The 21894-nt window shown below is 41.6% G+C and overlaps 2 protein-coding genes across 3 annotated transcripts in view; one reads left to right on the top strand and one right to left on the bottom strand.

The window, feature by feature from the left end:
• Positions 1-591: 591 nt before the first annotated feature.
• prkg1b (protein kinase cGMP-dependent 1b) overlaps positions 592-21894 on the bottom strand; it is a 66201-nt gene continuing 44898 nt past the window's right edge. For both annotated transcript variants that reach the window (XM_061027558.1, XM_061027557.1), the window contains exons 6-17: positions 17232-17309; positions 17032-17126; positions 12585-12650; positions 11454-11528; positions 6140-6236; positions 4151-4290; positions 3901-3990; positions 3519-3660; positions 2686-2972; positions 2526-2588; positions 2303-2369; positions 592-1556 (exon numbers count right to left, since the gene is read on the bottom strand). In XM_061027558.1, coding sequence (XP_060883541.1) covers positions 1458-1556; positions 2303-2369; positions 2526-2588; positions 2686-2972; positions 3519-3660; positions 3901-3990; positions 4151-4290; positions 6140-6236; positions 11454-11528; positions 12585-12650; positions 17032-17126; positions 17232-17309 — 1299 coding nt within the window. In that variant the 3' untranslated portion in view covers positions 592-1457. The remainder of the gene's footprint in view (positions 1557-2302; positions 2370-2525; positions 2589-2685; positions 2973-3518; positions 3661-3900; positions 3991-4150; positions 4291-6139; positions 6237-11453; positions 11529-12584; positions 12651-17031; positions 17127-17231; positions 17310-21894) is intronic.
• The window catches only part of LOC132954991 (microfibril-associated glycoprotein 4-like), an 80093-nt gene continuing 67302 nt past the window's right edge, over positions 9104-21894 (top strand). The window contains exon 1 of the mRNA XM_061027570.1: positions 9104-9107. The gene's annotated coding sequence lies outside the window, so the exon portion shown is untranslated. The remainder of the gene's footprint in view (positions 9108-21894) is intronic.

Below are 21894 nucleotides of genomic sequence, written 5' to 3'. Positions count from 1 at the left end.
ACAGCAGATACCACAGGATGGGCAGCAGTCTTTTAAAATCTTCTTCTAAGGAGAGAAAGGTCATGAATCAGCCAGGGATCAAGGACACTTGACAGGAACTGAGGCTTCCAATGAGCTGCTAAAAAAATACGGCTGTAGTCTCCAATGTCATTAAGTGACATTTGAAGGGACCGTTTAAGAACCTTTCCGCGGTTAGAAACCTGATAGCTGCAAGTATCTCTCCTCTGACCCACTACCCTGACCTGGTTTTCTTTTGGCCGCTTCATAAAAAGTGCATTTGGTGAAGAGTATGCATCCTAAGCATGAAAGCAATGGGGAAAAAAATTAAGGTCATAGGCGACATCTGCTTGATGTCCTTGTTTGATGTATCAGCAATGTCTTTTCTCAAGGAAGCTGCTTTCCCCCCAGGACATTTCTCATGGGACTTAAAAATACTTGGTATGTTTCGTCAGCGGGGACAAGGGTCTAAGTAAATTCATGGTATCCTTATTTTACCTCTGAACCCTGCTCCAGGTTAAAACACCTTCTTTGTGGTTGGGAGTGCTGAACGTTGGTCAAGTTCGCAGCATTCAAAGGACTCATTATCTCTGGGAGTTGCTGTTTGGGCTGTGATGGCCATGTGGTAGGGTAGTTGAGATATAGAAGTTCTGTGTGTGGTTACGGTGGTTGGTGAGAGCTAGCATGGAGGGGGGAGGCTCTGGGACGTCAGAACTCACTGACCGTCCTTCTCAAGGTGTAGTGGGACTAATTGGGCAAAACACCAGTGAAGGGAGGTTCCCTAACTTGACAACCCTGGTGATGTCCTTGCTCTTGCTGCCCATCAGTCTAAACGATTGGAAATGGAGCCTGGGTCTGTTGAAGGTGGAATCGCTATTTTGGTTGCAGTGGCAGCTAAGGGCCATAAGGTAAGTTATGTAACTTAATTGGGATGAGGGGTGTCTTCACTGAGCACTTATCCTTTCATCAGGGCACAAGTATCTCTTGTTCAAAAAACATCAGAGTTCTGATAGGGGTCTAACTGGAGTTTGTAGAGTGACTTTTCCAGGTCACAAAAGTCAACAACTTACTTGAACCCCTTTGGATTCTGCATTAATTCTTCTAATATTTCCAGGATCCATTCACTTCTCTGAGAATTGATAAACAAGTTGACCATTTCTTGGAAACAGGTAAAACTTGTAGACAAGATTGATTGTCTCATACTTGAACCACCTCATCCTCCAGCTCTCAGATGTTTTCAGGTTTCAGCTCAGAATTCCTCTGGATGGTTTGAAGTTTGCTCAACGACAGGACTCCAGTTCTTTTCCGTCGGCTCCCTCACAAAGCATTTGGAGTTCTATTCCCACAGAATCCAAAATGCTTGAAAAAAGTTTGTCTTTGTTCAGCCTGGTGAACCATTATTGTTCCTCCAAGATTTCACACTGTAGAGTGTCGGGTTGAAAGTTTAACTATGAACTGGGCTAAAAGTCGTAATCCCATCCAGAGTTGTCGTCTGGTGGCGGCTCCTCTGTGTCTTCGGGGAAATTGTCAAAGTTACTTGTGTCAGTTGAAGAGGAAACCTGGACAGAACAAAATTGAGTTTAACACCTTTAAAACTTGACTAGACAACGCAGGGTTTAATCCTATTCTAAATTTTAAGGTAGGAATTTAACTCTTGACATACTGGAGGAAATGCTGAAGTAAATGTTTAATATTCCGAGCTGGGCATCACCAACCGTTAATCTGTTATAGCTTAATTATCAGCGTTATTTTCCTTTTTCAACTGACACATCTGTATCATCTGCAGTTCTGTTTCTAGTCAGGCTCTCATTGGCTAAAGTAGCATAAGAACAGTGTATGTTAGGTCCTGATTGGTGAAATGACAGTGACGGAAATTTTGAAGCAATCCATCCATCTTTATGGATGGTATGTATTTAGATTAAATATTTTTCTGGATTTGGATTGTGGGGACCTTCACCGATGCAGTAGGACCGTTTTTGTTGGGAAATTATGGCCGGAAGAGAACTGTATACCTTCAGCCGTTAAAAAAAACTAATCAGAAAGACTGGTAGGTCTGACAGATGTGTAGATTGTGGCTGCTGTTTTGGTCGAATCTTGAGATGGTTTACAAGGTAGGGATTACAAGAATTGTGTCTTTCTAGCGATGATCGCATGGGTAATATACACATAACAGAAGTTGTTGTTAAGATGACATTGATGAATAGAAAACACATTTACAGCCCGGGTGGTCATATATCAAAAAAGGTCTAACATGAGATTGGCTTTCTTTATGGGGGAAATAAATCAAAGGTTTATTTCAACTCACATCAGGTGTAATGGGCGGAGTCAGAGTTCCTTTCCTCAGACCTTCCCAGTTAAAACCTTCAAACCACCTGAACAGAGAAGGAGAGATCTTTTAGCCATACCTTTTAATTAAAGGACTGAAATGAAAAGTGAAAGTCAGGTGATGACTGATACAACTACATGATATACTGTACTTCTGGACTGAAACAACCAATCAGATACCAGCTTCCTTTCATCTCCCTTACTTGTGTTTTTGGATGTCTTTGACTCCGTTTTTCAGGTTTCCGAGTCTCTCTGAGGGATTATCTCTGTTCACACAAACATTCAGGATTAATTCAGAGATAAAAAGAACAAATTATGACTCTGTGGTTCATCAGAGTTGCCCGGGAACACAGCGGCCTCTACCTGCAGAGCTTCTTGATGAGGTTGCCGGCGTTCTTGGTGATCTTCTTGGGGAACTCGATCATGTCGATGCCTCTCAAGATGATGTTGTAGGTTTTCATCGGGTCTGGACCTGAAAACGGAGGGCTGCCAGTCAGCAGCTCATACATTAGGATACCCAGAGACCAGTAGTCTGCGGAGACGTCGTGACCCTTGTTGAGGATGATCTCTGGAGCGACGTACTCTGGCGTGCCGCAGAACGTCCAAGTCTTCTTACAGACACCAATCTTTTTGGCGAAACCAAAGTCCACCTGGTAAAGAAAACGATTTACTGTCTTGAACCAGTGAAGCATCTCAAGCTTGGCTTGGTGTCTCCCAACCTCTCCTCAAGACACTTTTCTGTTGATACTTCTGGTCGTAAAAACTCGTGTCCTATTGACTTTCTCTTTTACTCATTTGTCCGTACAGAATCTCCACTTGTACTCAAGACATAGCAAAAGCTAACAGGCTGACATTTAAAGCAAATTCTATTAAAACTTTTAAAAGATGGTGACACCACTTGTCACGGTAAGAAACTTCTGTTAGGTACTGACTTATTTCCCTGTCGTGGAGAGGGTCCCTTAATGACTAGTTTAAAAAACTTAACTTTTCAGTTTTGTGCTTATTTGTTGGATATTTCCAAATGAATTTGTGTTTGTGGAAATAAGTGCAACGTTTATAGTTTGAAGTCAAATTAAATAATTCTTTCTCATTTTCTTTTGCACACTTTCTGTGAAACAAAACACAAACTGTTCCAGCTTAGCATAGCATGCTAACATTAGTACTGCTGTTACTTTATGTACATGGTATGAAATTACCAGCTTGGCGTATCCCCGGCTGTCCAGTATGAGGTTTTCAGGTTTCAGGTCTCTGTATATGATGCCTTTGGCATGCAGGTAGGCGAAGGCCTCAACCACACATGCCGTGTAAAACCTGGTGGTCGAGTCTTCAAATGAACCCCTAAAATAGTTTAAAAAAACAGTTAGACAATGAGAAGGCTTTTTGATTTGTTTAAAGAGATAACATATAGCTATTTGGTTTGGTGGACTTTAGTGCCCACCGAAGGTCTCAGAGTGCAACTGAATGTTGTTAGACACATTGCTGTATGCCTCTCCTCATGTACAACGCACGTTTGTTGACGAGCAGAGGGTGGAAAAGCCAAATAGTGCAGAAAGGCTTTGATAATGTTTAAATGTGTACCTGTCTCTCAGGAGAGTCCACAGCTCTCCTCCAAGACAAGCCTCCAACAGCATGTAGAGATATTTACTGTCTTTAAACGTCCGGTACAACCTGAACACAAACAGGAAACCTGTGATACACAATAACATGATCCAAATAACAACAGAAAAAGAGGAGAGCACATTCAGAGAGACACATTTTTATAATGTTGTGCATCAAAGCTGAATGTTCCCTCACTTTTGTTGATGATGATGATGCTTGTTGGACTGACCTGACGATGAAGTCGGAGTGCGCCTCAGTCATGATGTGTTTCTCAGAGCGGATGTGTTCCTGTTGTCTCGTGTCGACGATGTGACGCTTCTTCAGGATCTTCATTGCGAACGTCTTCGCCTCCTTGTTCTTCAGCTGAACCTGAAGACAAAACAACACATTTTAGATGTTTATCTTTTGAACCATCTGCCTCCGGCCAACGAATGCTGACCGACGCTCACACAAAAATGTACACCCCTACTAGTCTTCAGCAAAGCTATGTTACTCACATGACAGTTGTAAATTCTGATTCTCAGCAAGAAAGAGTTCTACATAAAAAGTGAAAACACTGTGCAGTGCATAAATAAACCCTGCCCCTGCGTCTGCCTGAGTGTCAGAGTTATGATCGGGGTCAGACAGGCAGTCTGCGGATCAGAGGTCAGTGTTTTCCTCAGATCAGAGTTACACGATGACGAATCACCTAAAAATACCTCCTGAGGCACGATGGCAGTCTCTGAGCGGGGATTCCTTCCTGCTTTTGGGCAAACCCGCTGGAGGGCTTCCCCTCGACCTTCAGTAACCCTCCAGCCACACCTTCTGCGGCAAAGTAACCTAACCACTGTGGCTGCAATGCACAACCCGCTACAACCCACCCTCCACCCCCCTTCTGCTTTTTCCATCTCACACCTCAGGTACACTGTGGGGATTAATGCAATCAACAAATCCAATAAAACTGCAAACGATGCAAAGAAAGCTCTGCTGAAGATTTAATGATCTGAGAGACTCGTTAAGTCTGAAATAAACTCGTTAAGATGAATAAAGTCATTAGGGGACAGACATTTAATACCCAAGACAATTGTTATGAATAACACATTATAGTTCTTCTGCAGCATAATGAGAGACAAGTAGGAGATTTGAACCAAACTGTTTGACTGCAGTTTTCTGGGTTATATAAGTTCCTTACAAAGCCACAGAGAGGGCCAGGAGCCCAGACTCTGAATCACATGAGGACTGGTTTCCAGTTACCAGTACTGATACTTTACTGGAAAGTTACTGCAAATAGCATCCGAGCAGATTTCTGAACTACGAAAAGGACTTGGAGGGACAGCTAGCGTGGTACGGCCTAAAGCTAGTCTCAAACTTTACGCTGAAACCCTTTAATCTGAATCTGTTTTTTTTTTTAAAGCTAGCATCGAACTGATGCCAATCAAATGCCAAATCTCAGACTAACTTGAAACCACAGATGTGCGTGTTTAGATGAACAAATGGTTTATTGTCATCATCCTCACAAGTCGGCACTAAGTGAGGGTGATGACATTTAATGACTAGTTAGGGCTGTAGCCATATTCTGGTTGTATCTCTGGTTAATGTTCCTCCTCTCCTCGCTCTACAACCCAGATGTGAACAAGCACAGTGAATGGACAGTGGTCTGGATTTGTTTGGACCAGAGAAGATAGGCGGTTTAAAGGCACCCCCACTCAGCCATTTTGGACACCCCTCGGTTTGCCAGATATGAGAGCAGTTATCAGGTCAACAGGTGTTGCAGCGATGGAAGCGGGCAAGAGAAGTGGTTCAGATAGAAGTGATTGTACCCGACCTAAAAAGCCTCTGCATGTTTCTAATAAGCTCCACGAGCAGAAACGTGCTCAAACTAGGATCAATATTGGAGATGCTTTTGAAAAATGGAGAGAGGTTAGAACACAGAAAGGTTTACAGACCCATGCAGAGCTGGATAAACACTGAAGCTTCAGAGTCCACCACATGGTGACCTGTGTGAGCATGGACTCTAGAGAGGAGGGGGGGGAGACAGCTCTCTACAATGTTTTGAATTTGGACTGCAGTACCCATTTTAAACACTGGGTGTCAGAGTTACATACTGCTCCTTTAAAATGTTGACAACTTTCAAACATCTTGCTCAGTGTTTCTACTAGTTAAGTTGGAAATCTGCATCTGATTTGTCTCGTATCATTGAATTTAAATGATTCAGTTGTTTCATCTAATGTGATCATACCAGCTCAACACGTCCGAAGCCTCCAACTCCCAGCGTGTCGATGATGTTGAAGTCGGTCAACTTCAGACTGGAGAAGAAGGCGTTCTCTGCCTCGTACCTGAAAACACAAAACCCAGAGATGCATTCACCGAACTCAAGGAAATTGTACTTTTGAACAGTTCTTGGACCATATGAAAGAGTAACCATTCTGCTTCGACATGGTGATCAAGCTGCAGAGAAAGGGCATCATCTGTATCTAAACAAGCTACTTCAGTCTACTTAAACATAGACGTTTAAAGTCAAAATTGGCCATGGAAACAGAGGAGACTGCCCAGCCGGACTTTGAGCTGTACCTGCAGCATTTGACCACGTGGAAGAATGGGAACTTTTTGGAGGTTTGGATGGAGAAGGAGGTGATGGGGAAGGGGGAGGAGAGAGGAGAAGGGAGGCTGGTGATCCGCTCTCTCTTCTGCCTCGCTGGGACTGGAAGCAACTCTCTCATATTCCAAACTTGAATCCACACAAATCAGAAAAAATGTCATCCAGTTATCACCAAAGCATTGGTTCGAGCACAGGAATAGTTCAGGTAAGATGTTGTGCTGTCTTGAGCCGTTTAAAGCAGTCTGGTTTTGAAGAATAACGGGAAGTCAACAGTTGATCTTGATGTTTTAGTTCTTTATCTACAAAAAGCCATCAAGTCGTTAATTTCCTTCAACATTTGGAACTATTTCTCTTGGTCACAAAGTAGAAAAGTGCACACAAATTCACCAACATGAAGCTGGTTCTCAGTCCTCACGAGAATGTTCGGCACAGAGTCCGTAAGAGAACCGTCTTAAAGGAAGAGCTGCAGTCCCAGTTCACATGGTGAGGGTATGGCCACCGGTGGAGGTACCGATCCAAAGATCTGGTCTGAGGGGACCGTCGGTGAAGTGAGGTTTCCAGATCCTCCAGCTCAGTGTTCAATAAAGTGAAGAACAGGCCTGGTCCTGATCTGAGCAGGACTCTGTCAGAATCCAGAACTGGACTGCATTGTGAAAATATCTTGTTGTCTTGGTACTCTGGATGGATTTTGGGAAATATTACACTTTTCTATTTAACCCAAAACCCAATCGAATATTTAGTGTGTGACGGTGTCTCAATCGGAGAAGATCCAACTGTGCACGCTCAGACTGAAGCAATGTCTGAGGATAGCCTCTGAAGGGTTCGTCCTTTCTATCAAAACAGGGTACACGTCTGCGGTCAAGTCCTACAGGGGTGGGGTAACACCAACCTGAGAGGACGATCCTCATGGCATAACGCTGCTGGTATTTTTAGCACATAGAAACATTGCTCGGAGGTTCACCCTGTAAACCCAGCTCAGTCATAAAAATGACTGAAGGTTTGAGGACAGACTGTCCCGACCTCAAAACCGCAGGACACAACAAAGAGTACTTAAGATTTATCTGGATGTAGCGAGCTTCCTGCAGTCTTCAAGTGTTTAATTTCTGCATGTGTCCATGTGTGTAATGGTTTGAGTTTAATATCTATTTTATAAGAAATGTAAAGTCAAAGTCTTATGAAGAGATCCGCGGTGTCATCAGGGAGAGTCTGGTGTCTGGTGAAGGGATCTCAAAAATAAAACAACATTTTGTTTTAACAGCCAGGAGCGGGATTATACCCACCCACAACAAACAGTCCAACATCCACATCATCTGTAATATAAACCACTCCACAATGTCAACTCTACGTTAGCCCTAAGCTTCAGCATTTATGCATTTTATTTCACTCTGTTTATCTGTGATAGCAAGTTAGGGCTCCCGTACAAGTCAACCCTGTGTTCCTACTTATTTTATAATCTGCAAAAGCATCTTATTATGACATCAAATTTGAATCCCAATGTATCCAAAATGACTTTTGATTCCACTCATTACAATATTGGTACATAAGTTTAAACACACATTATGTAAAGTCCGCCACCCCCCCCCCCCCCCCCCCCCCCCCTCAATCCAAACAATAACAAAAGATGACGTCGAGGCTGGCGGGGAATCATGGGAGTGATTGTCTTTTCTAGTTTCATTACTTTTTGATGCTATCGATCATTCATATAGCAGAGATTGTTTGGAAAATGTTGGCAACTTTACATTAAAGACAATATTTACTATAAATTTTGTTCTCCATTGGGGTGCCTGAGCCTAGCGGTTATGTTGTGCGCCCCATGAACGGATGCAATAGTCCTCGTTTGCAGTGGCTGTGGGTTTGAATCCGACCTCGGTCCTTTGCTGCATGTCGTCCCCCTACTCTCCACTCCAGACTTTTCCTGTTTGTCTTCAGCTGTCCTGTCCAATTAATGCAAAAATGGCCCAAAAATGTCTCCCTTCACACCTGGATTTTGGGTTATTTTAAAAACAAGAGCATCTTTCTGTGGAGTAAACTTTCTCCTCAGCTCAAAATAAATATATTGTGGTACCAACCCGCCAACAGATGTGTGTGTGTGTGTGTGTGTGTGTGTGTTTGTGTGTTTGTGTGTGTGTGTGTGTGTGTGTGTGTGTGTGTGTGTGTGTGTGTGTGTGTGTGTGTGTGTGTGTGTGTGTTTGTGTGTGTGTGTGTGTGTGTGTGTGTGTGTGTGTGTGTGTGTTCGTGTGTCAGTGCTTCTCCAAACGGGACTACTTCCTGGAAACTGCCGTCGTGGAATCAGATTCAGAAACTGTAGATGCTGTTGATCGGCTGTTGGACAAAACCAACCCATAAACACTCTAAAAATAGTTTGTCATAGCGAGGAAGAGATTAACCTTTAGAGCTTCCTGCGGGGTTCAATTCCCCCCAACCTTCAACGTGCTGAAGTGTCCTTTAGTGAAATAGTAAACATTAAGAGTCGGACCAACGTGATACAACCAAAGTCACACCTCACACAGAATCAAGGATGTTAAGTCAATTTATCTTAACGTGATGTTGATGTTTAAGTGTAAAAAAACATGTGTTGTCTGTTGTCAAAACATCCATCCATTATCAATACCGCTTTTCCCGCTCGGGGTAGCGAGGGTGCTGGAGCTGATCCCAGCTGTCATTGGTTGAGAGGCGGGGTTACACTCACATTCACACCTACAGGCAATTTAGAGTCAGCAGTTAACCTAACCAGCATGTGTTTGGACTGTGGGAGGAAGACGGAGAACCAGGAGAGAACCCACACATGAAGAACATGCAGACTCCACACAGAGAGACTCCTGAAGGACGGGGATTCAAACCAGGAACCTCCACACAGAGAGACTCCTGTAGGACGGGGATTCAAACCAGGAACCTCCACACAGAGAGACTCCCGTCAGACGGGGATTCAAACCAGGAACCTCCTCACAGAGAGACTCCCGTCAGACGGGGATTCAAACCAGGAACCTCCTCACAGAGAGACTCCCGTCAGACGGGGATTCAAACCAGGAACCTCCACACAGAGAGACTCCCGTCAGACGGGGATTCAAACCAGGAACCTCCTCACAGAGAGACTCCCGTCAGACGGGGATTCAAACCAGGAACCTCCTCACAGAGAGACTCCCGTCAGACGGGGATTCAAACCAGGAACCTCCTCACAGAGAGACTCCCGTCAGACGGGGATTCAAACCAGGAACCTCCTCACAGAGAGACTCCTGTCAGACGGGGATTCAAACCAGGAACCTCCTCACAGAGAGACTCCCGTCAGACGGGGATTCAAACCAGGAACCTCCTCACAGAGAGACTCCCGTCAGACGGGGATTCAAACCAGGAACCTCCTCACAGAGAGACTCCCGACAGACGGGGATTCAAACCAGGAACCTCCTCGCTGTGAGGCGACAGCACTAACCACTGAACAACTGCACCACTGTGCAGCCCTAAATGGTTATATTAATTTAGGGTTCTAGGAGATATTTATGTTTGAATTTTTGGCATAAAAATATGAAAAGGAGTCATTTTTTAAAGCATTTGAAGGTAGCTCTTTTTGTAAATTTGACAAAAAGATAATGAAAATACATTTTTACAAGTATTGTATTTATTATGCATGAAACAACCAATGTTTATTTTGTACTGTTACCATAACTCCCATTACTGACAGGTGTGTGTGTGTGTGTGTGTGTGTGTGTGTGTGTGTGTGTGTGTGTGTGTGTGTGTGTGTGTGTGTGTGTGTGTGTGTGGTGTTTGGCTGTATGGATTCCATACCATAAGAGGAGATGACTTCATTCTGTGACATGCCAACGGTCATCTGATACAAGACACACCATCTTAAATTACACTCCTACCGTGTGTGTGTGTGTGTGTGTGTGTGTGTTTAAAATGCCTCCCTATGTCATCACTACTACTGTAAATAGTACACTCACATCTGTGTACTCTAAAAACAATTCTTAGTTCTCACGTGACGTCACACACTGCTGGAACCGCCCACTTGGCCATGAGTGAAACCGCCGTCCATACGCTAGGTATCCATATTGTTTTGATTTTTACTAGAATCATATCAAAGCTTAAAAATCTGACATCATTGCAAGCCAGGTATAATCTCTGTCTACAATTTTCAGATACTAACTAATGTACTTTAGTTAAATGCTAAATAGATTTGAGCTTGTATATTTATTTTCTCATCTTCTGACGACTCCAAGTGCTTTTACACCGCAGTGTGAATCACATCCTGGTGGATCTTCTTCCTCAACACTGATTTATGATGCAGAAGAATGACTGTCAGGGACAGAATCACCTGACAGGACCGAGGTGTTGTGTGTCTTCGGTAATTAGTCGGTGTCCTTTACTGTTCCCTGGTTGTGTCGCTCCCTGAATGCCACGTTGTATTATTAGCTTTTCTTACATCAGAGGATCCTGTTTCTGCTGTAAACATTCCCACAGAGACAACAAACCTGCTGCTGACATGTCGGAGGAAAAAAACTATGAACGCTGGCATGAAGGAGGAGCTGTTTTTAGTCAAATATGTTCTCCTAAAAAACAGAGTCAGCAGCTTTTTCCTACAAAACAAAATATAGACTTTTACTAAAGTAAAGCTCGAAATCAGTCTTGGTCTCAAGACCGGTCTCTGAGACCACTTTTAGAAGGTCTCGGTCTCAGAATCTTAGGCATTTTTTCTCGTTCTTGTCTCGGTCAAAGACTGGGCAGACTCCAGATTTTAAATCAAGACCGGTCAAGACCACCACTGAACAAATCACTTTTATTTATTTGTAGTTTGATTTTACCCCCAATATGATGATTTTTCAGTGATATTCATAGTCTTGGTCTTGACTCAGTCTCCATCCCTAAATGTCTTGGTCTTGGTAAGTCTGATCTTGACTACAACACTAGTGTGTGTGTGTGTGTGTGTGTGTGTGTGTGTGTATGTGATCGTTAAACCTACTTGGCCTTGGCTTCAGCGTCCTCGTAACCTTTATTCGAAACATCGTCCAGTCCACCAATCAGATGTTTGAATGAGCTGAGAAGGTAGAAGACAGCAGCCAATCAGCATACAGCATCTCCAGTGTAAACACCAAATATATTTTGTGTTTTGATGATTAAAGCTGTTTTTAAATTCTGACTTCAAACAGAAAAATAATCTTAGAATAAAGATAATATGACAACTCACAAATCATATGTATCAATATTTATAATAAAAACAAAATAAGTCTCTGAAGTTTAGTCCAAACTTATTAAAATATTATTTAAACTAAAGTTTCCCAGTTTAAAAATATTTGAATGGACTTAAGTGTGTTGAAGAGAGAGATGTGTTTCACGTCTGCAGCCACAAATAATCCAATTTCATCATAAATCAAAGTTTTAAAATTATGTTCATTATTTAAAGAAGTTAAGGGCTCATGATGAAAAAGAAAGATAAATATCATAATTTATGTTGAGATTAATTTTTTTTTCATATTTCAGTTTTTTGGGGCAGAGAAATCATGAATTCTTTCTTGTGTTTGCTTGTAGTTAGTGATGAGGACCAGCAGAGGGCAGCACACAAGCACAAGATCACCAAAGGAACCCAGCTACATGCAAAGAGACCAGAGAGGACCAACAATGAAAGAAGATAAAAGCAAATAAAAGAGACAGAAACACTCAGAACAATAAGTGGGGCTGAACCACTGAGATGCTGGCACATGCAGGTTGGTGGCTCATATTTCTTCTCGATGCATGCAAAGGTATACAGTTGTTCATCTTTTATATATTTTTTTCCCATTCATTTAGCCTTGTCTTTAAAATGGACTTTATCTATATGCTCATGTAGAACAATCTGTACTCGTCATGAAAGAAAATGCCCTCAGTCTGCAAAATTTCTTAAATTGAGGATATTTGGGGAAATGTGAGCAATTAGGAGATCAAAAAGGAGTAAGGAAGGCTTAAAAAGGCAAAAAGAAGAAGAAAGGTGTATAAATGTGAGGGTTAAAAAGTGATTGAAAAGCAGTCACTGATCCTGTGAAAGATCCCCGTAAGTAACAGTGTCGTAATGTGTGTGTGTGTGTGTGTGTGTGTGTGTGTGTGTGTGTGTGTTTACTCTCGGTCGATGACCAGGCAGGTGACGGCCTCCGCAGCGATGACATTGGCTGTTCTCACATCCTCTCTGTGGACACAACACAAACAGACACACACAAAGATTCATGAATTAAACCGGCTGTTCCACCTGAGCGGGACAAAACACGACCATTACTTCACATACTGATATCAGGAGCTGTGTGGGGACAGTGGGTTCTTTAAGGACACTCTGACGAGCGGCATTAAACCAACAACCCATAACAGACAACTCTCTCTACCATCTGACCCCGTCTTAAAATGACCAGCTAACACCTTTGAAGATTATAACCAGACAAATGTGTGTTCCCTTTGTAAGGTCAATCGTCATATTCCAAAAATATTACATTGAAGAAACATTTGAGAAAAAACAAATTTACTTATTTAAGATGTTCTCACTGTCTTGTGAGATGTTTTCACTTCATGAAAATATCACATCTTCAAAATGTCCTAAATTTAAGAATGCCCAGCGTTGTAAAATCTGTCCTCACTTTCTAAAGTCGTCCTCCAAGTGCAAAAATGTTCCCACTTTCCAGAAAACTGTCCCAACCTTCCTATATCTTCTCACTTCCTGAGAGTTTTCTTGTTTAAGGGATGTCCTAACTTTACAAAACCATCCTTACTTTTGAATTATGTCCATGCGTTCATTTTCATTTTGGAAAGGCAATCCAGGTTAAAAACTTTGTTAACAGATTGACAGTTGTGAAGACAAATCTTTGATTAACTGTGCTAACTTTTTCTGAGTGGTAGTTTATTTATCTGAACATGTAATTATTTATTACGCCTGCGATCATGGTTCATCACACTCTTGAGATTTGATATTAATATAACACCATAGTTCTCCACTTCTAAAAGATGTCTTAACTTTATAAACAAAATCCCCACTGTTTAAAAAAAAAATCTAATTTATTCAAAATGTTCTGAACTGGGACTCTTGTTTTAAAAAGTTACACGTTTCTAAAAATATCCCCACTATGAAATGGTGTCCTCTCTTTTATTAAATATTCAAAATGTCTTCATGGTTAAAGAGTTTCTTCAGGTTTCTTTCATGTTTTAATTTCCTTAAACTTGACCTCAAGTGTAAAAAAACCCTCTCATGGTCAGAAACAATGTCCTCAGGTTCTAAATATACTTACAAACATGCTCTCAATCCCATTGGGGAAAAAAAACATTATATCCCAACTTTAAGTTTTAAACCTGTGCCTGTCCTCACAGAGATAGAAGAAGCAGTGTACACACACACACACACACACACACACACACACACACACACACACACACACACACACACACACACACACACACAGTGGATGTGTAAACAGCACTCCCCTGTGAACAGCGAAACACAGTTTATCCAATTAGCAGCAGCTGTGATGATGCCGACAGGAGGTTGGAAATCCAGCAGAGACACAAACCAGAGACACTGACAAACTGGTTATAGCGTGTGTGTGTGTGTGTGTGTGTGTGTGTGTGTGTGTGTGTGTGTGTGTGTGTGTGTATGTGTGTGTGTGTGTGTGTGTGTGCATATGGGAGGTATTTTCACATGATCACACTGATAGAAATAAGAAAATGAACACACACATCTGACCAGATACCTCTTTAATTAAAGTCAATCAAATAAATGAACAGTAACAGTGACATACACACACACACACACACACACACACACACACACACACACACACACACACACAGACACACACACACACACACACATACACACACACACACACACACACACACACACACACACACACACACACACACACACACACACACACACACACACACACATACACACACACACACACACACACACACACACACACACACATACACACACACACACACACAGACACACACACACACACACACACACACACACACACACACACACACAGACACACACACACACACAGACACACACACACACACAGACACACACACAGACACACACACACAGACACGCACAGACACACACACACACAGACACACGCACACACACACACACACACACACACACACACACAGACACACACACACACACACACAGACACACACACACAGACACACACACACACACACACACAGACACACACACAGACACACAGACACACACACACACACACACACACAGACACACACAGACACACACAGACACACACACACACACACACACACAGACACACACACACACACACACACACACACACACACACACACACACACACACACACACAGACACACACACACACACAGACACACACACACACACACACACACACACACAGACACACACAGACACACACACACACACACACACACAGACACACACACACACACACACACACACACACAGACACACACACACACACACACACACACAGACACACACACACACACACACACACACACAGACACACACACACACACACACACACACACACACGTTTGTCTGACTGTACATGAGGACCATAGATTGATGTCCCTGCAGGGTGAAACCGTCCTCCTTCATGCCGTTACACACATAGGTGTCATGCTTCCAGGTTTTTAGTTCACATGTTTTTTGCGTGTGTATCTGTGCCGTGTTCTATTTCAGTCAATACGTCTTGAAATATTCATCTTCAAATATCCCCCGAGGCTCTGTATGGAACATTTTTCGAGGCAATGCCATGTGATCACGCTGATGTTCTACCGGGTAATCCTGGAGGGCATCAGCAGGTATGAGATTGGTTTGGAAAAACTGAACAGCAGGCTTACTAGCATGCACAAATCTAAGGGTAAAAAATAAGGTACAACTATCAGCCTCTACAGAGCCTAATATAAAGGAACACAAATTCCTCTAAATAAAAACCTCTGCCATCAGAGGGAAGATATGCAAAATCTGCAAAACCAATCTGCATTTTTTTATATTTCAATCCAGCCAGCCACCAATTCCTAAACGTGATTGCTGAATCTCAGAGCAACTGAACAATCGAGCCAAAGCTAACGTGCTAGAGTCTGTCTCCTGCAGTGAGTCAGTCCCCATAGAGCTCTATGTTAAAATGTCTAACTTTACAGCTGCAGTTCCTCCAGTGTCCACTAGAGTCTGTCTCCTGCAGTGAGTCAGTCCCCATAGAGCTCTATGTTAAAATGTCCAACTTTACAGCTGCAGTTCCTCCAGTGTCCACTAGAGTCTGTCTCCTGCAGTGAGTCAGTCCCCATAGAGCTCTATGTTAAAATGTCCAACTTTACAGCTGCAGTTCCTCCAGTGTCCACTAGAGTCTGTCTCCTGCAGTGAGTCAGTCCCCATAGAGCTCTATGTTAAAATGTCCAACTTTACAGCTGCAGTTCCTCCAGTGTCCACTAGAGTCTGTCTCCTGCAGTGAGTCAGTCCTCATAGAGCTCTATGTTAAAATGTCCAACTTTACAGCTGCAGTTCCTCCAGTGTCCACTAGAGTCTGTCTCCTGCAGTGAGTCAGTCCTCATAGAGCTCTATGTTAAAATGTCCAACTTTACAGCTGCAGTTCCTCCAGTGTCCACTAGAGTCTGTCTCCTGCAGTGAGTCAGCCCCCATAGAGTTCTATGTTAAAATGTCCAACTTTACAGCTGCAGTTCCTCCAGTGTCCACTAGAGTCTGTCTCCTGCAGTGAGTCAGTCCCCATAGAGTTCTATGTTAAAATGTCCAACTTTACAGCTGCAGTTCCTCCAGTGTCCACTAGAGTCTGTCTCCTGCAGTGAGTCAGTCCCCATAGAGCTCTATGTTAAAATGTCCAACTTTACAGCTGCAGTTCCTCCAGTGTCCACTAGAGTCTGTCTCCTGCAGTGAGTCAGTCCCCATAGAGTTCTATGTTAAAATGTCCAACTTTACAGCTGCAGTTCCTCCAGTGTCCACTAGAGTCTGTCTCCTGCAGTGAGTCAGTCTGGGCAATAATAAAAATATAAAATATAAATTATGAAAAGTACAGAAAATGTCCCGACTTTCCAAATCTGTCCTTTCTGAGCACATCGGAAACACAAGTTGGTCCTCACAAAGACTGAAGGTCATGAAAACACACCAGCCATCGCCCCTTCCAACCTTTAATAAAGTGCTTCTCTCCTGTTAACCTCATTTCCTGTCAGACTGCTGCTGAACGCTCACTGGTGTTATTAAGAGCTGAAGACACCGACCCTGACCTTTGACCTCAAAAATACACAATGTGGAAACGTCTGAATGTTCTGTGATTAAATCGAGTTTTTTACTGTCTTTCTAAGCCATAGATACATTTGGCGTCAAGGGGAACGCTCAGAAAATGTCACACAGGAGTAAAAGAAACCACTAGCCACATTTCAGAAGAGCTGTTTAAGAAGTTGTGAGCTCTCTGAGAGGATTCTCATAATTATCATGAATACAGGTAAAGACTTTTAAGGGTTCAAGTTTGGAAGTTCAGAGTTCAGAGGTCACAAGATCTTACCCCTGTAGAGCTCTCTCTCCAAACCAGTTCCCCCTGGTGAGCTCTCTAAGGTGTGTTGGCTCCTGATTGGCCGACTCCTCCTGGGTCACGTTCACCTGTCGGGAAGTTTGATTGACAGGTGTCAGCAGACGATCAGAGGGAGTCAGCTGATCAATTTAATACATTTAATTGGATTCATACAAAAGGTGTGTTTGTGTTACCTTTCCCTTACTGATGATGAAGAAGGTGTCTCCTCGGGCTCCCTGTCTGATGATGTACTCTCCGTCTTCATAATGGGTCTAAACACAGAAGAAGAAGAAGAAGAAGAAGAGTCTGACTGGAGGGAAAACAGTCTGAGTCAGAAGAAGACAGTCATGCTATTGACTAAAAATACAGTCTTTGTTTTTGTCAGAGAAGCCAGCACTTCAACATGTTTCCTTAATGATCAGATAGTAAGATACCTTTATCATCTCACTCTCTACACAGCTCACTGACTGGACCTTCAACCAGAAGGCTTTCAGAACAGTTTGACTTCATAGCAATCTGGATTCTGGATTCTTGACTTCTTAAGCATCAGTACTCACTACGCTTTTCTAAAAATCCCTCCCTCCACCCTACGCACTTCCACGCTGTTTTTCGCACTCGCCTGGAGGGTCCGCCACATTGAGTGCCGTCCAAAAACCTCAGAGTGTGGAGTGGGAGTGGATTTGTAAAACCCTTCCAACAGCGAGTTGGCGCTGAGGCTGGCTTTCTGAACAGGTGTAACACCTTTTAATGTTCGTCATGGGAGATGCTCCGTATATTAAAGTTCCTCGTTGTCACCCACACAAACTTTAACACCTCTTAGTCTTGTGTTGCCTGGGTTCTTATGATGGTTCTTATGATGGTTCTTATTATGGTTCTTATGATGGTTCTTATTATGGTTCTTATGATGGTTCTTATGATGTTCTTATGATGGTTCTTATGATGGTTCTTATGATGGTTCTTATGATGGTTCTTATGATGTTCTTATGATGGTTCTTATGATGGTTCTTATGATGGTTCTTATGATGGTTCTTATTATGGTTCTTATGATGGTTCTTATGATGGTTCTTATGATGGTTCTTATGATGGTTCTTATGATGTTCTTATGATGGTTCTTATGATGGTTCTTATTATGGTTCTTATGATGGTTCTTATGATGGTTCTTATTATGGTTCTTATGATGGTTCTTATGATGGTTCTTGTGATGGTTCTTATTATGGTTCTTATGATGGTTCTTATGATGGTTCTTATGATGGTTTCTTATGATGGTTCTTATGATGGTTCTTGTGATGGTTTCTTATGATGGTTCTTATGATGGTTCTTATGATGGTTCTTATGATGGTTTCTTATGATGGTTCTTGTGATGGTTCTTGTGATGGTTTCTTATGATGGTTCTTATGATGGTTCTTGTGATGGTTCTTATGATGGTTCTTGTGATGGTTCTTATGATGGTTTCTTATGATGGTTCTTGTGATGGTTCTTGTGATGGTTTCTTATGATGGTTCTTATGATGGTTCTTGTGATGGTTTCTTATGATGGTTCTTGTGATGGTTCTTGTGATGGTTCTTGTGATGGTTCTTATGATGGTTCTTATGATGGTTCTTGTGATGGTTCTTATTATGGTTCTTATGATGGTTCTTATTATGGTTCTTATGATGGTTCTTATGATGGTTCTTGTGATGGTTCTTATGATGGTTTCTTATGATGGTTCTTATGATGGTTCTTATGATGGTTTCTTGTGATGGTTCTTGTGATGGTTCTTGTAATGGTTCTTGTGATGCTTCTTATAATGGTTCTTGTGATGGTTCTTGTGATGGTTCTTATAATGGTTCTTGTGATGGTTCTTATAATGGTTCTTGTGATGGTTTCTTGTGATGGTTCTTATGATGGTTCTTATGATGGTTCTTGTGATGGTTCTTGTGATGGTTCTTATAATGGTTCTTGTGATGGTTCTTATAATGGTTCTTGTGATGGTTTCTTGTGATGGTTCTTATGATGGTTCTTATGATGGTTCTTGTGATGGTTCTTGTGATGGTTCTTATAATGGTTCTTGTGATGGTTCTTGTGATGGTTCTTGTAATGGTTCTTGTGATGGTTCTTGTGATGGTTCTTATAATGGTTCTTGTGATGGTTCTTGTGATGGTTTTTGTGATGGTTCTTGTGATGGTTCTTGTGATGGTTCTTATAATGGTTCTTGTGATGGTTTTTGTGATGGTTCTTATGATGGTTCTTGTGATGTTCTTATAATGGTTCTTGTGATGGTTCTTGTGATGGTTCTTATGATGGTTCTTGTGATGTTCTTATAATGGTTCTTGTGATGGTTCTTGTGATGGTTCTTATTATGGTTCTCATGATGGTTCTTGTGATGGTTCTTATGATGGTTCTTATAATGGTTCTTGTGATGGTTCTTGTGATGGTTCTTATGATGTTCTTGTGATGGTTCTTATGATGGTTCTTATAATGGTTCTTGTGATGGTTCTTGTGATGGTTCTTGTGATGGTTCTTATGATGGTTCTTATGATGGTTCTTGTGATGGTTCTTGTGATGGTTCTTATGATGGTTCTTGTGATGTTCTTATAATGGTTCTTGTGATGGTTCTTGTGATGGTTCTTATTATGGTTCTTATGATGGTTCTTATGATGGTTCTTGTGATGGTTCTTGTGATGGTTCTTATGATGGTTCTTGTGATGTTCTTATAATGGTTCTTGTGATGGTTCTTGTGATGTTTCTTATGATGGTTCTTGTGATGGTTCTTGTGATGGTTCTTATGATGGTTCTTGTGATGGTTCTTGTGATGGTTCTTGTGATGGTTCTTATAATGGTTCTTGTGATGGTTCTTGTGATGGTTCTTATGATGGTTCTTGTGATGTTCTTATAATGGTTCTTGTGATGGTTCTTGTGATGGTTCTTATTATGGTTCTTGTGATGGTTCTTGTGATGGTTCTTGTGATGGTTCTTGTGATGGTTCTTATGATGGTTCTTGTGATGGTTCTTGTGATGGTTCTTGTGATGGTTCTTGTGATGGTTCTTGTGATGGTTCTTGTGATGGTTCTTATGATGGTTCTTGTGATGGTTCTTATGATGGTTCTTGTGATGGTTCTTATGATGGTTCTTATGATGGTTCTTGTGATGGTTCTTGTGATGGTTCTTATGATGGTTCTTGTGATGGTTCTTATGATGGTTCTTGTGATGGTTCTTGTGAGGGTTCTTGTGATGGTTCTTGTGATGGTCGGGTTATATATGTCTGTTGGGTATCGTGCACTTTGGGTTCTTTTCTGTTGAATTGTATTTAATTATTTTTAGTATTTTGCATTTGTTTTGTTCTTGCTGTTGTTTCTGTTCTTCTGTGTTTGGTTTAGTTTGTTCTTGTTTTTGCTGTTTGTCAAAGCACTTTGTAAACCTGTGTTTTTAAAAGGTGCTATAGAAATAAAGTTATTATTATTATTATTGTTAATTAGATCATTTAAAAGTAGAATCATAAAGATGAAGGCTTACAATTTAATCAGAATCATTGTGTTTTATGTTTTTTGGGACTTTCCAATAAATCAGAATAAAACAAATTGATAGAAAAATGAAATTCAACAAAATATGTTGTTTTTTTTCTCAAATTGTAAAATGATATTTTTGTGTGCTTTCCAAGCATCCTTCTTAGAAATATGACAGTGGACAGAGCCAGAAACCGGAGGGAGAGGGAGAGAGAGAGAGCGGGGAACCAATTAGCCATGTGTCGGACCCGAGTCTGGGCCGCCTGCCTTGGAGGAACAAAGCCCCTCCACATGGGGCTCTGGCATCAACCGCTTGTCCACCGGTGCCCCCTTTGGGAAGTGATTTTAACGAGTCCGCCTAAAAATATTTAAGCAGACAACTTGTTAATTAAGTAACATAAAGTTCCTGTGTCCGGGGGAGTTCGTCCAGTAGCTATCTGCTTTATTAACTTCATTTAGCTGTGGGCGCGACGTCTCGTAGGTTCCTCAGGATTGTTGCTATGGAGCCCCTCCCCCAAGCTCTGTTTGTCCCTATCCTTCTACCTGCATCTCCCTCCATCCCAAGAGTTTTGCCTCTTAAAGATAAAGATAAACTTTATTGATCCCCATGGGGGAAACAGCTCAAGAAAACAGGAAACAGGAATATAATTATAAAAAATAACAAGAATTTAAAAATCAAACATATTTACATCAGTTAAATAAAGAGAGAAAAAATACAATAATAGAATAATACAAGGTATGTACACTTCCACTTGTGGAAATAGTTATTGTTATTAAAATTAAAAACACACACAGTGTGTAGCAGTATTGTTATGAGTGGTGATGCTGTTAAAGAGTCTAAAAGGACGTTTTTTCTCTCCACTGTAACTTTGCTAAATGTTCTGAAGTGCTCAACGCTGGGTCTTTGTGACATAGCAATTAGTAAGGTCTTTTACCTGCTCTTTTGTGTGTCTCCAGATAACATTTGTTATGAATTAGTGCTATTCAAATAAAGATTGATTGATTGGTAGTCTGCTTCACGGTCATTGAGCAGTACAGTATGTGAGAAGTCTAAAAATATCTAAAACTAAAGATATTCTGATTGATTTTAGGAGGAAAACTCACATTAATGAAGACACTGTTATCAAAGGTCAGACCGTCCAGTGTGTTCAATCTTATTAATACCTTGGGAACATCATTGATTCAAAACTGAACTGTGAAGCGATGTGTAAAAAAAGGTCACCAGTGTACTCTCACATCGACCTTAAAGATCGTGTGTAATGCCACATGTAATGAATCCATCTGGTCTCTTTCCTTGGGTGAGAATAAATTCCTTAAACCCATATTTTTGAATGGTATAGTCCAGTGGTTCCCAACCTATTTACCTTTGGGCCAC

The sequence above is a fragment of the Labrus mixtus genome, chromosome 21 (genome assembly GCF_963584025.1).
Source record: "Labrus mixtus chromosome 21, fLabMix1.1, whole genome shotgun sequence".
NCBI classification, from domain to species: Eukaryota; Metazoa; Chordata; class Actinopteri; order Labriformes; family Labridae; genus Labrus; species Labrus mixtus.
This window is presented reverse-complemented; position numbering and strand designations above follow the sequence as displayed.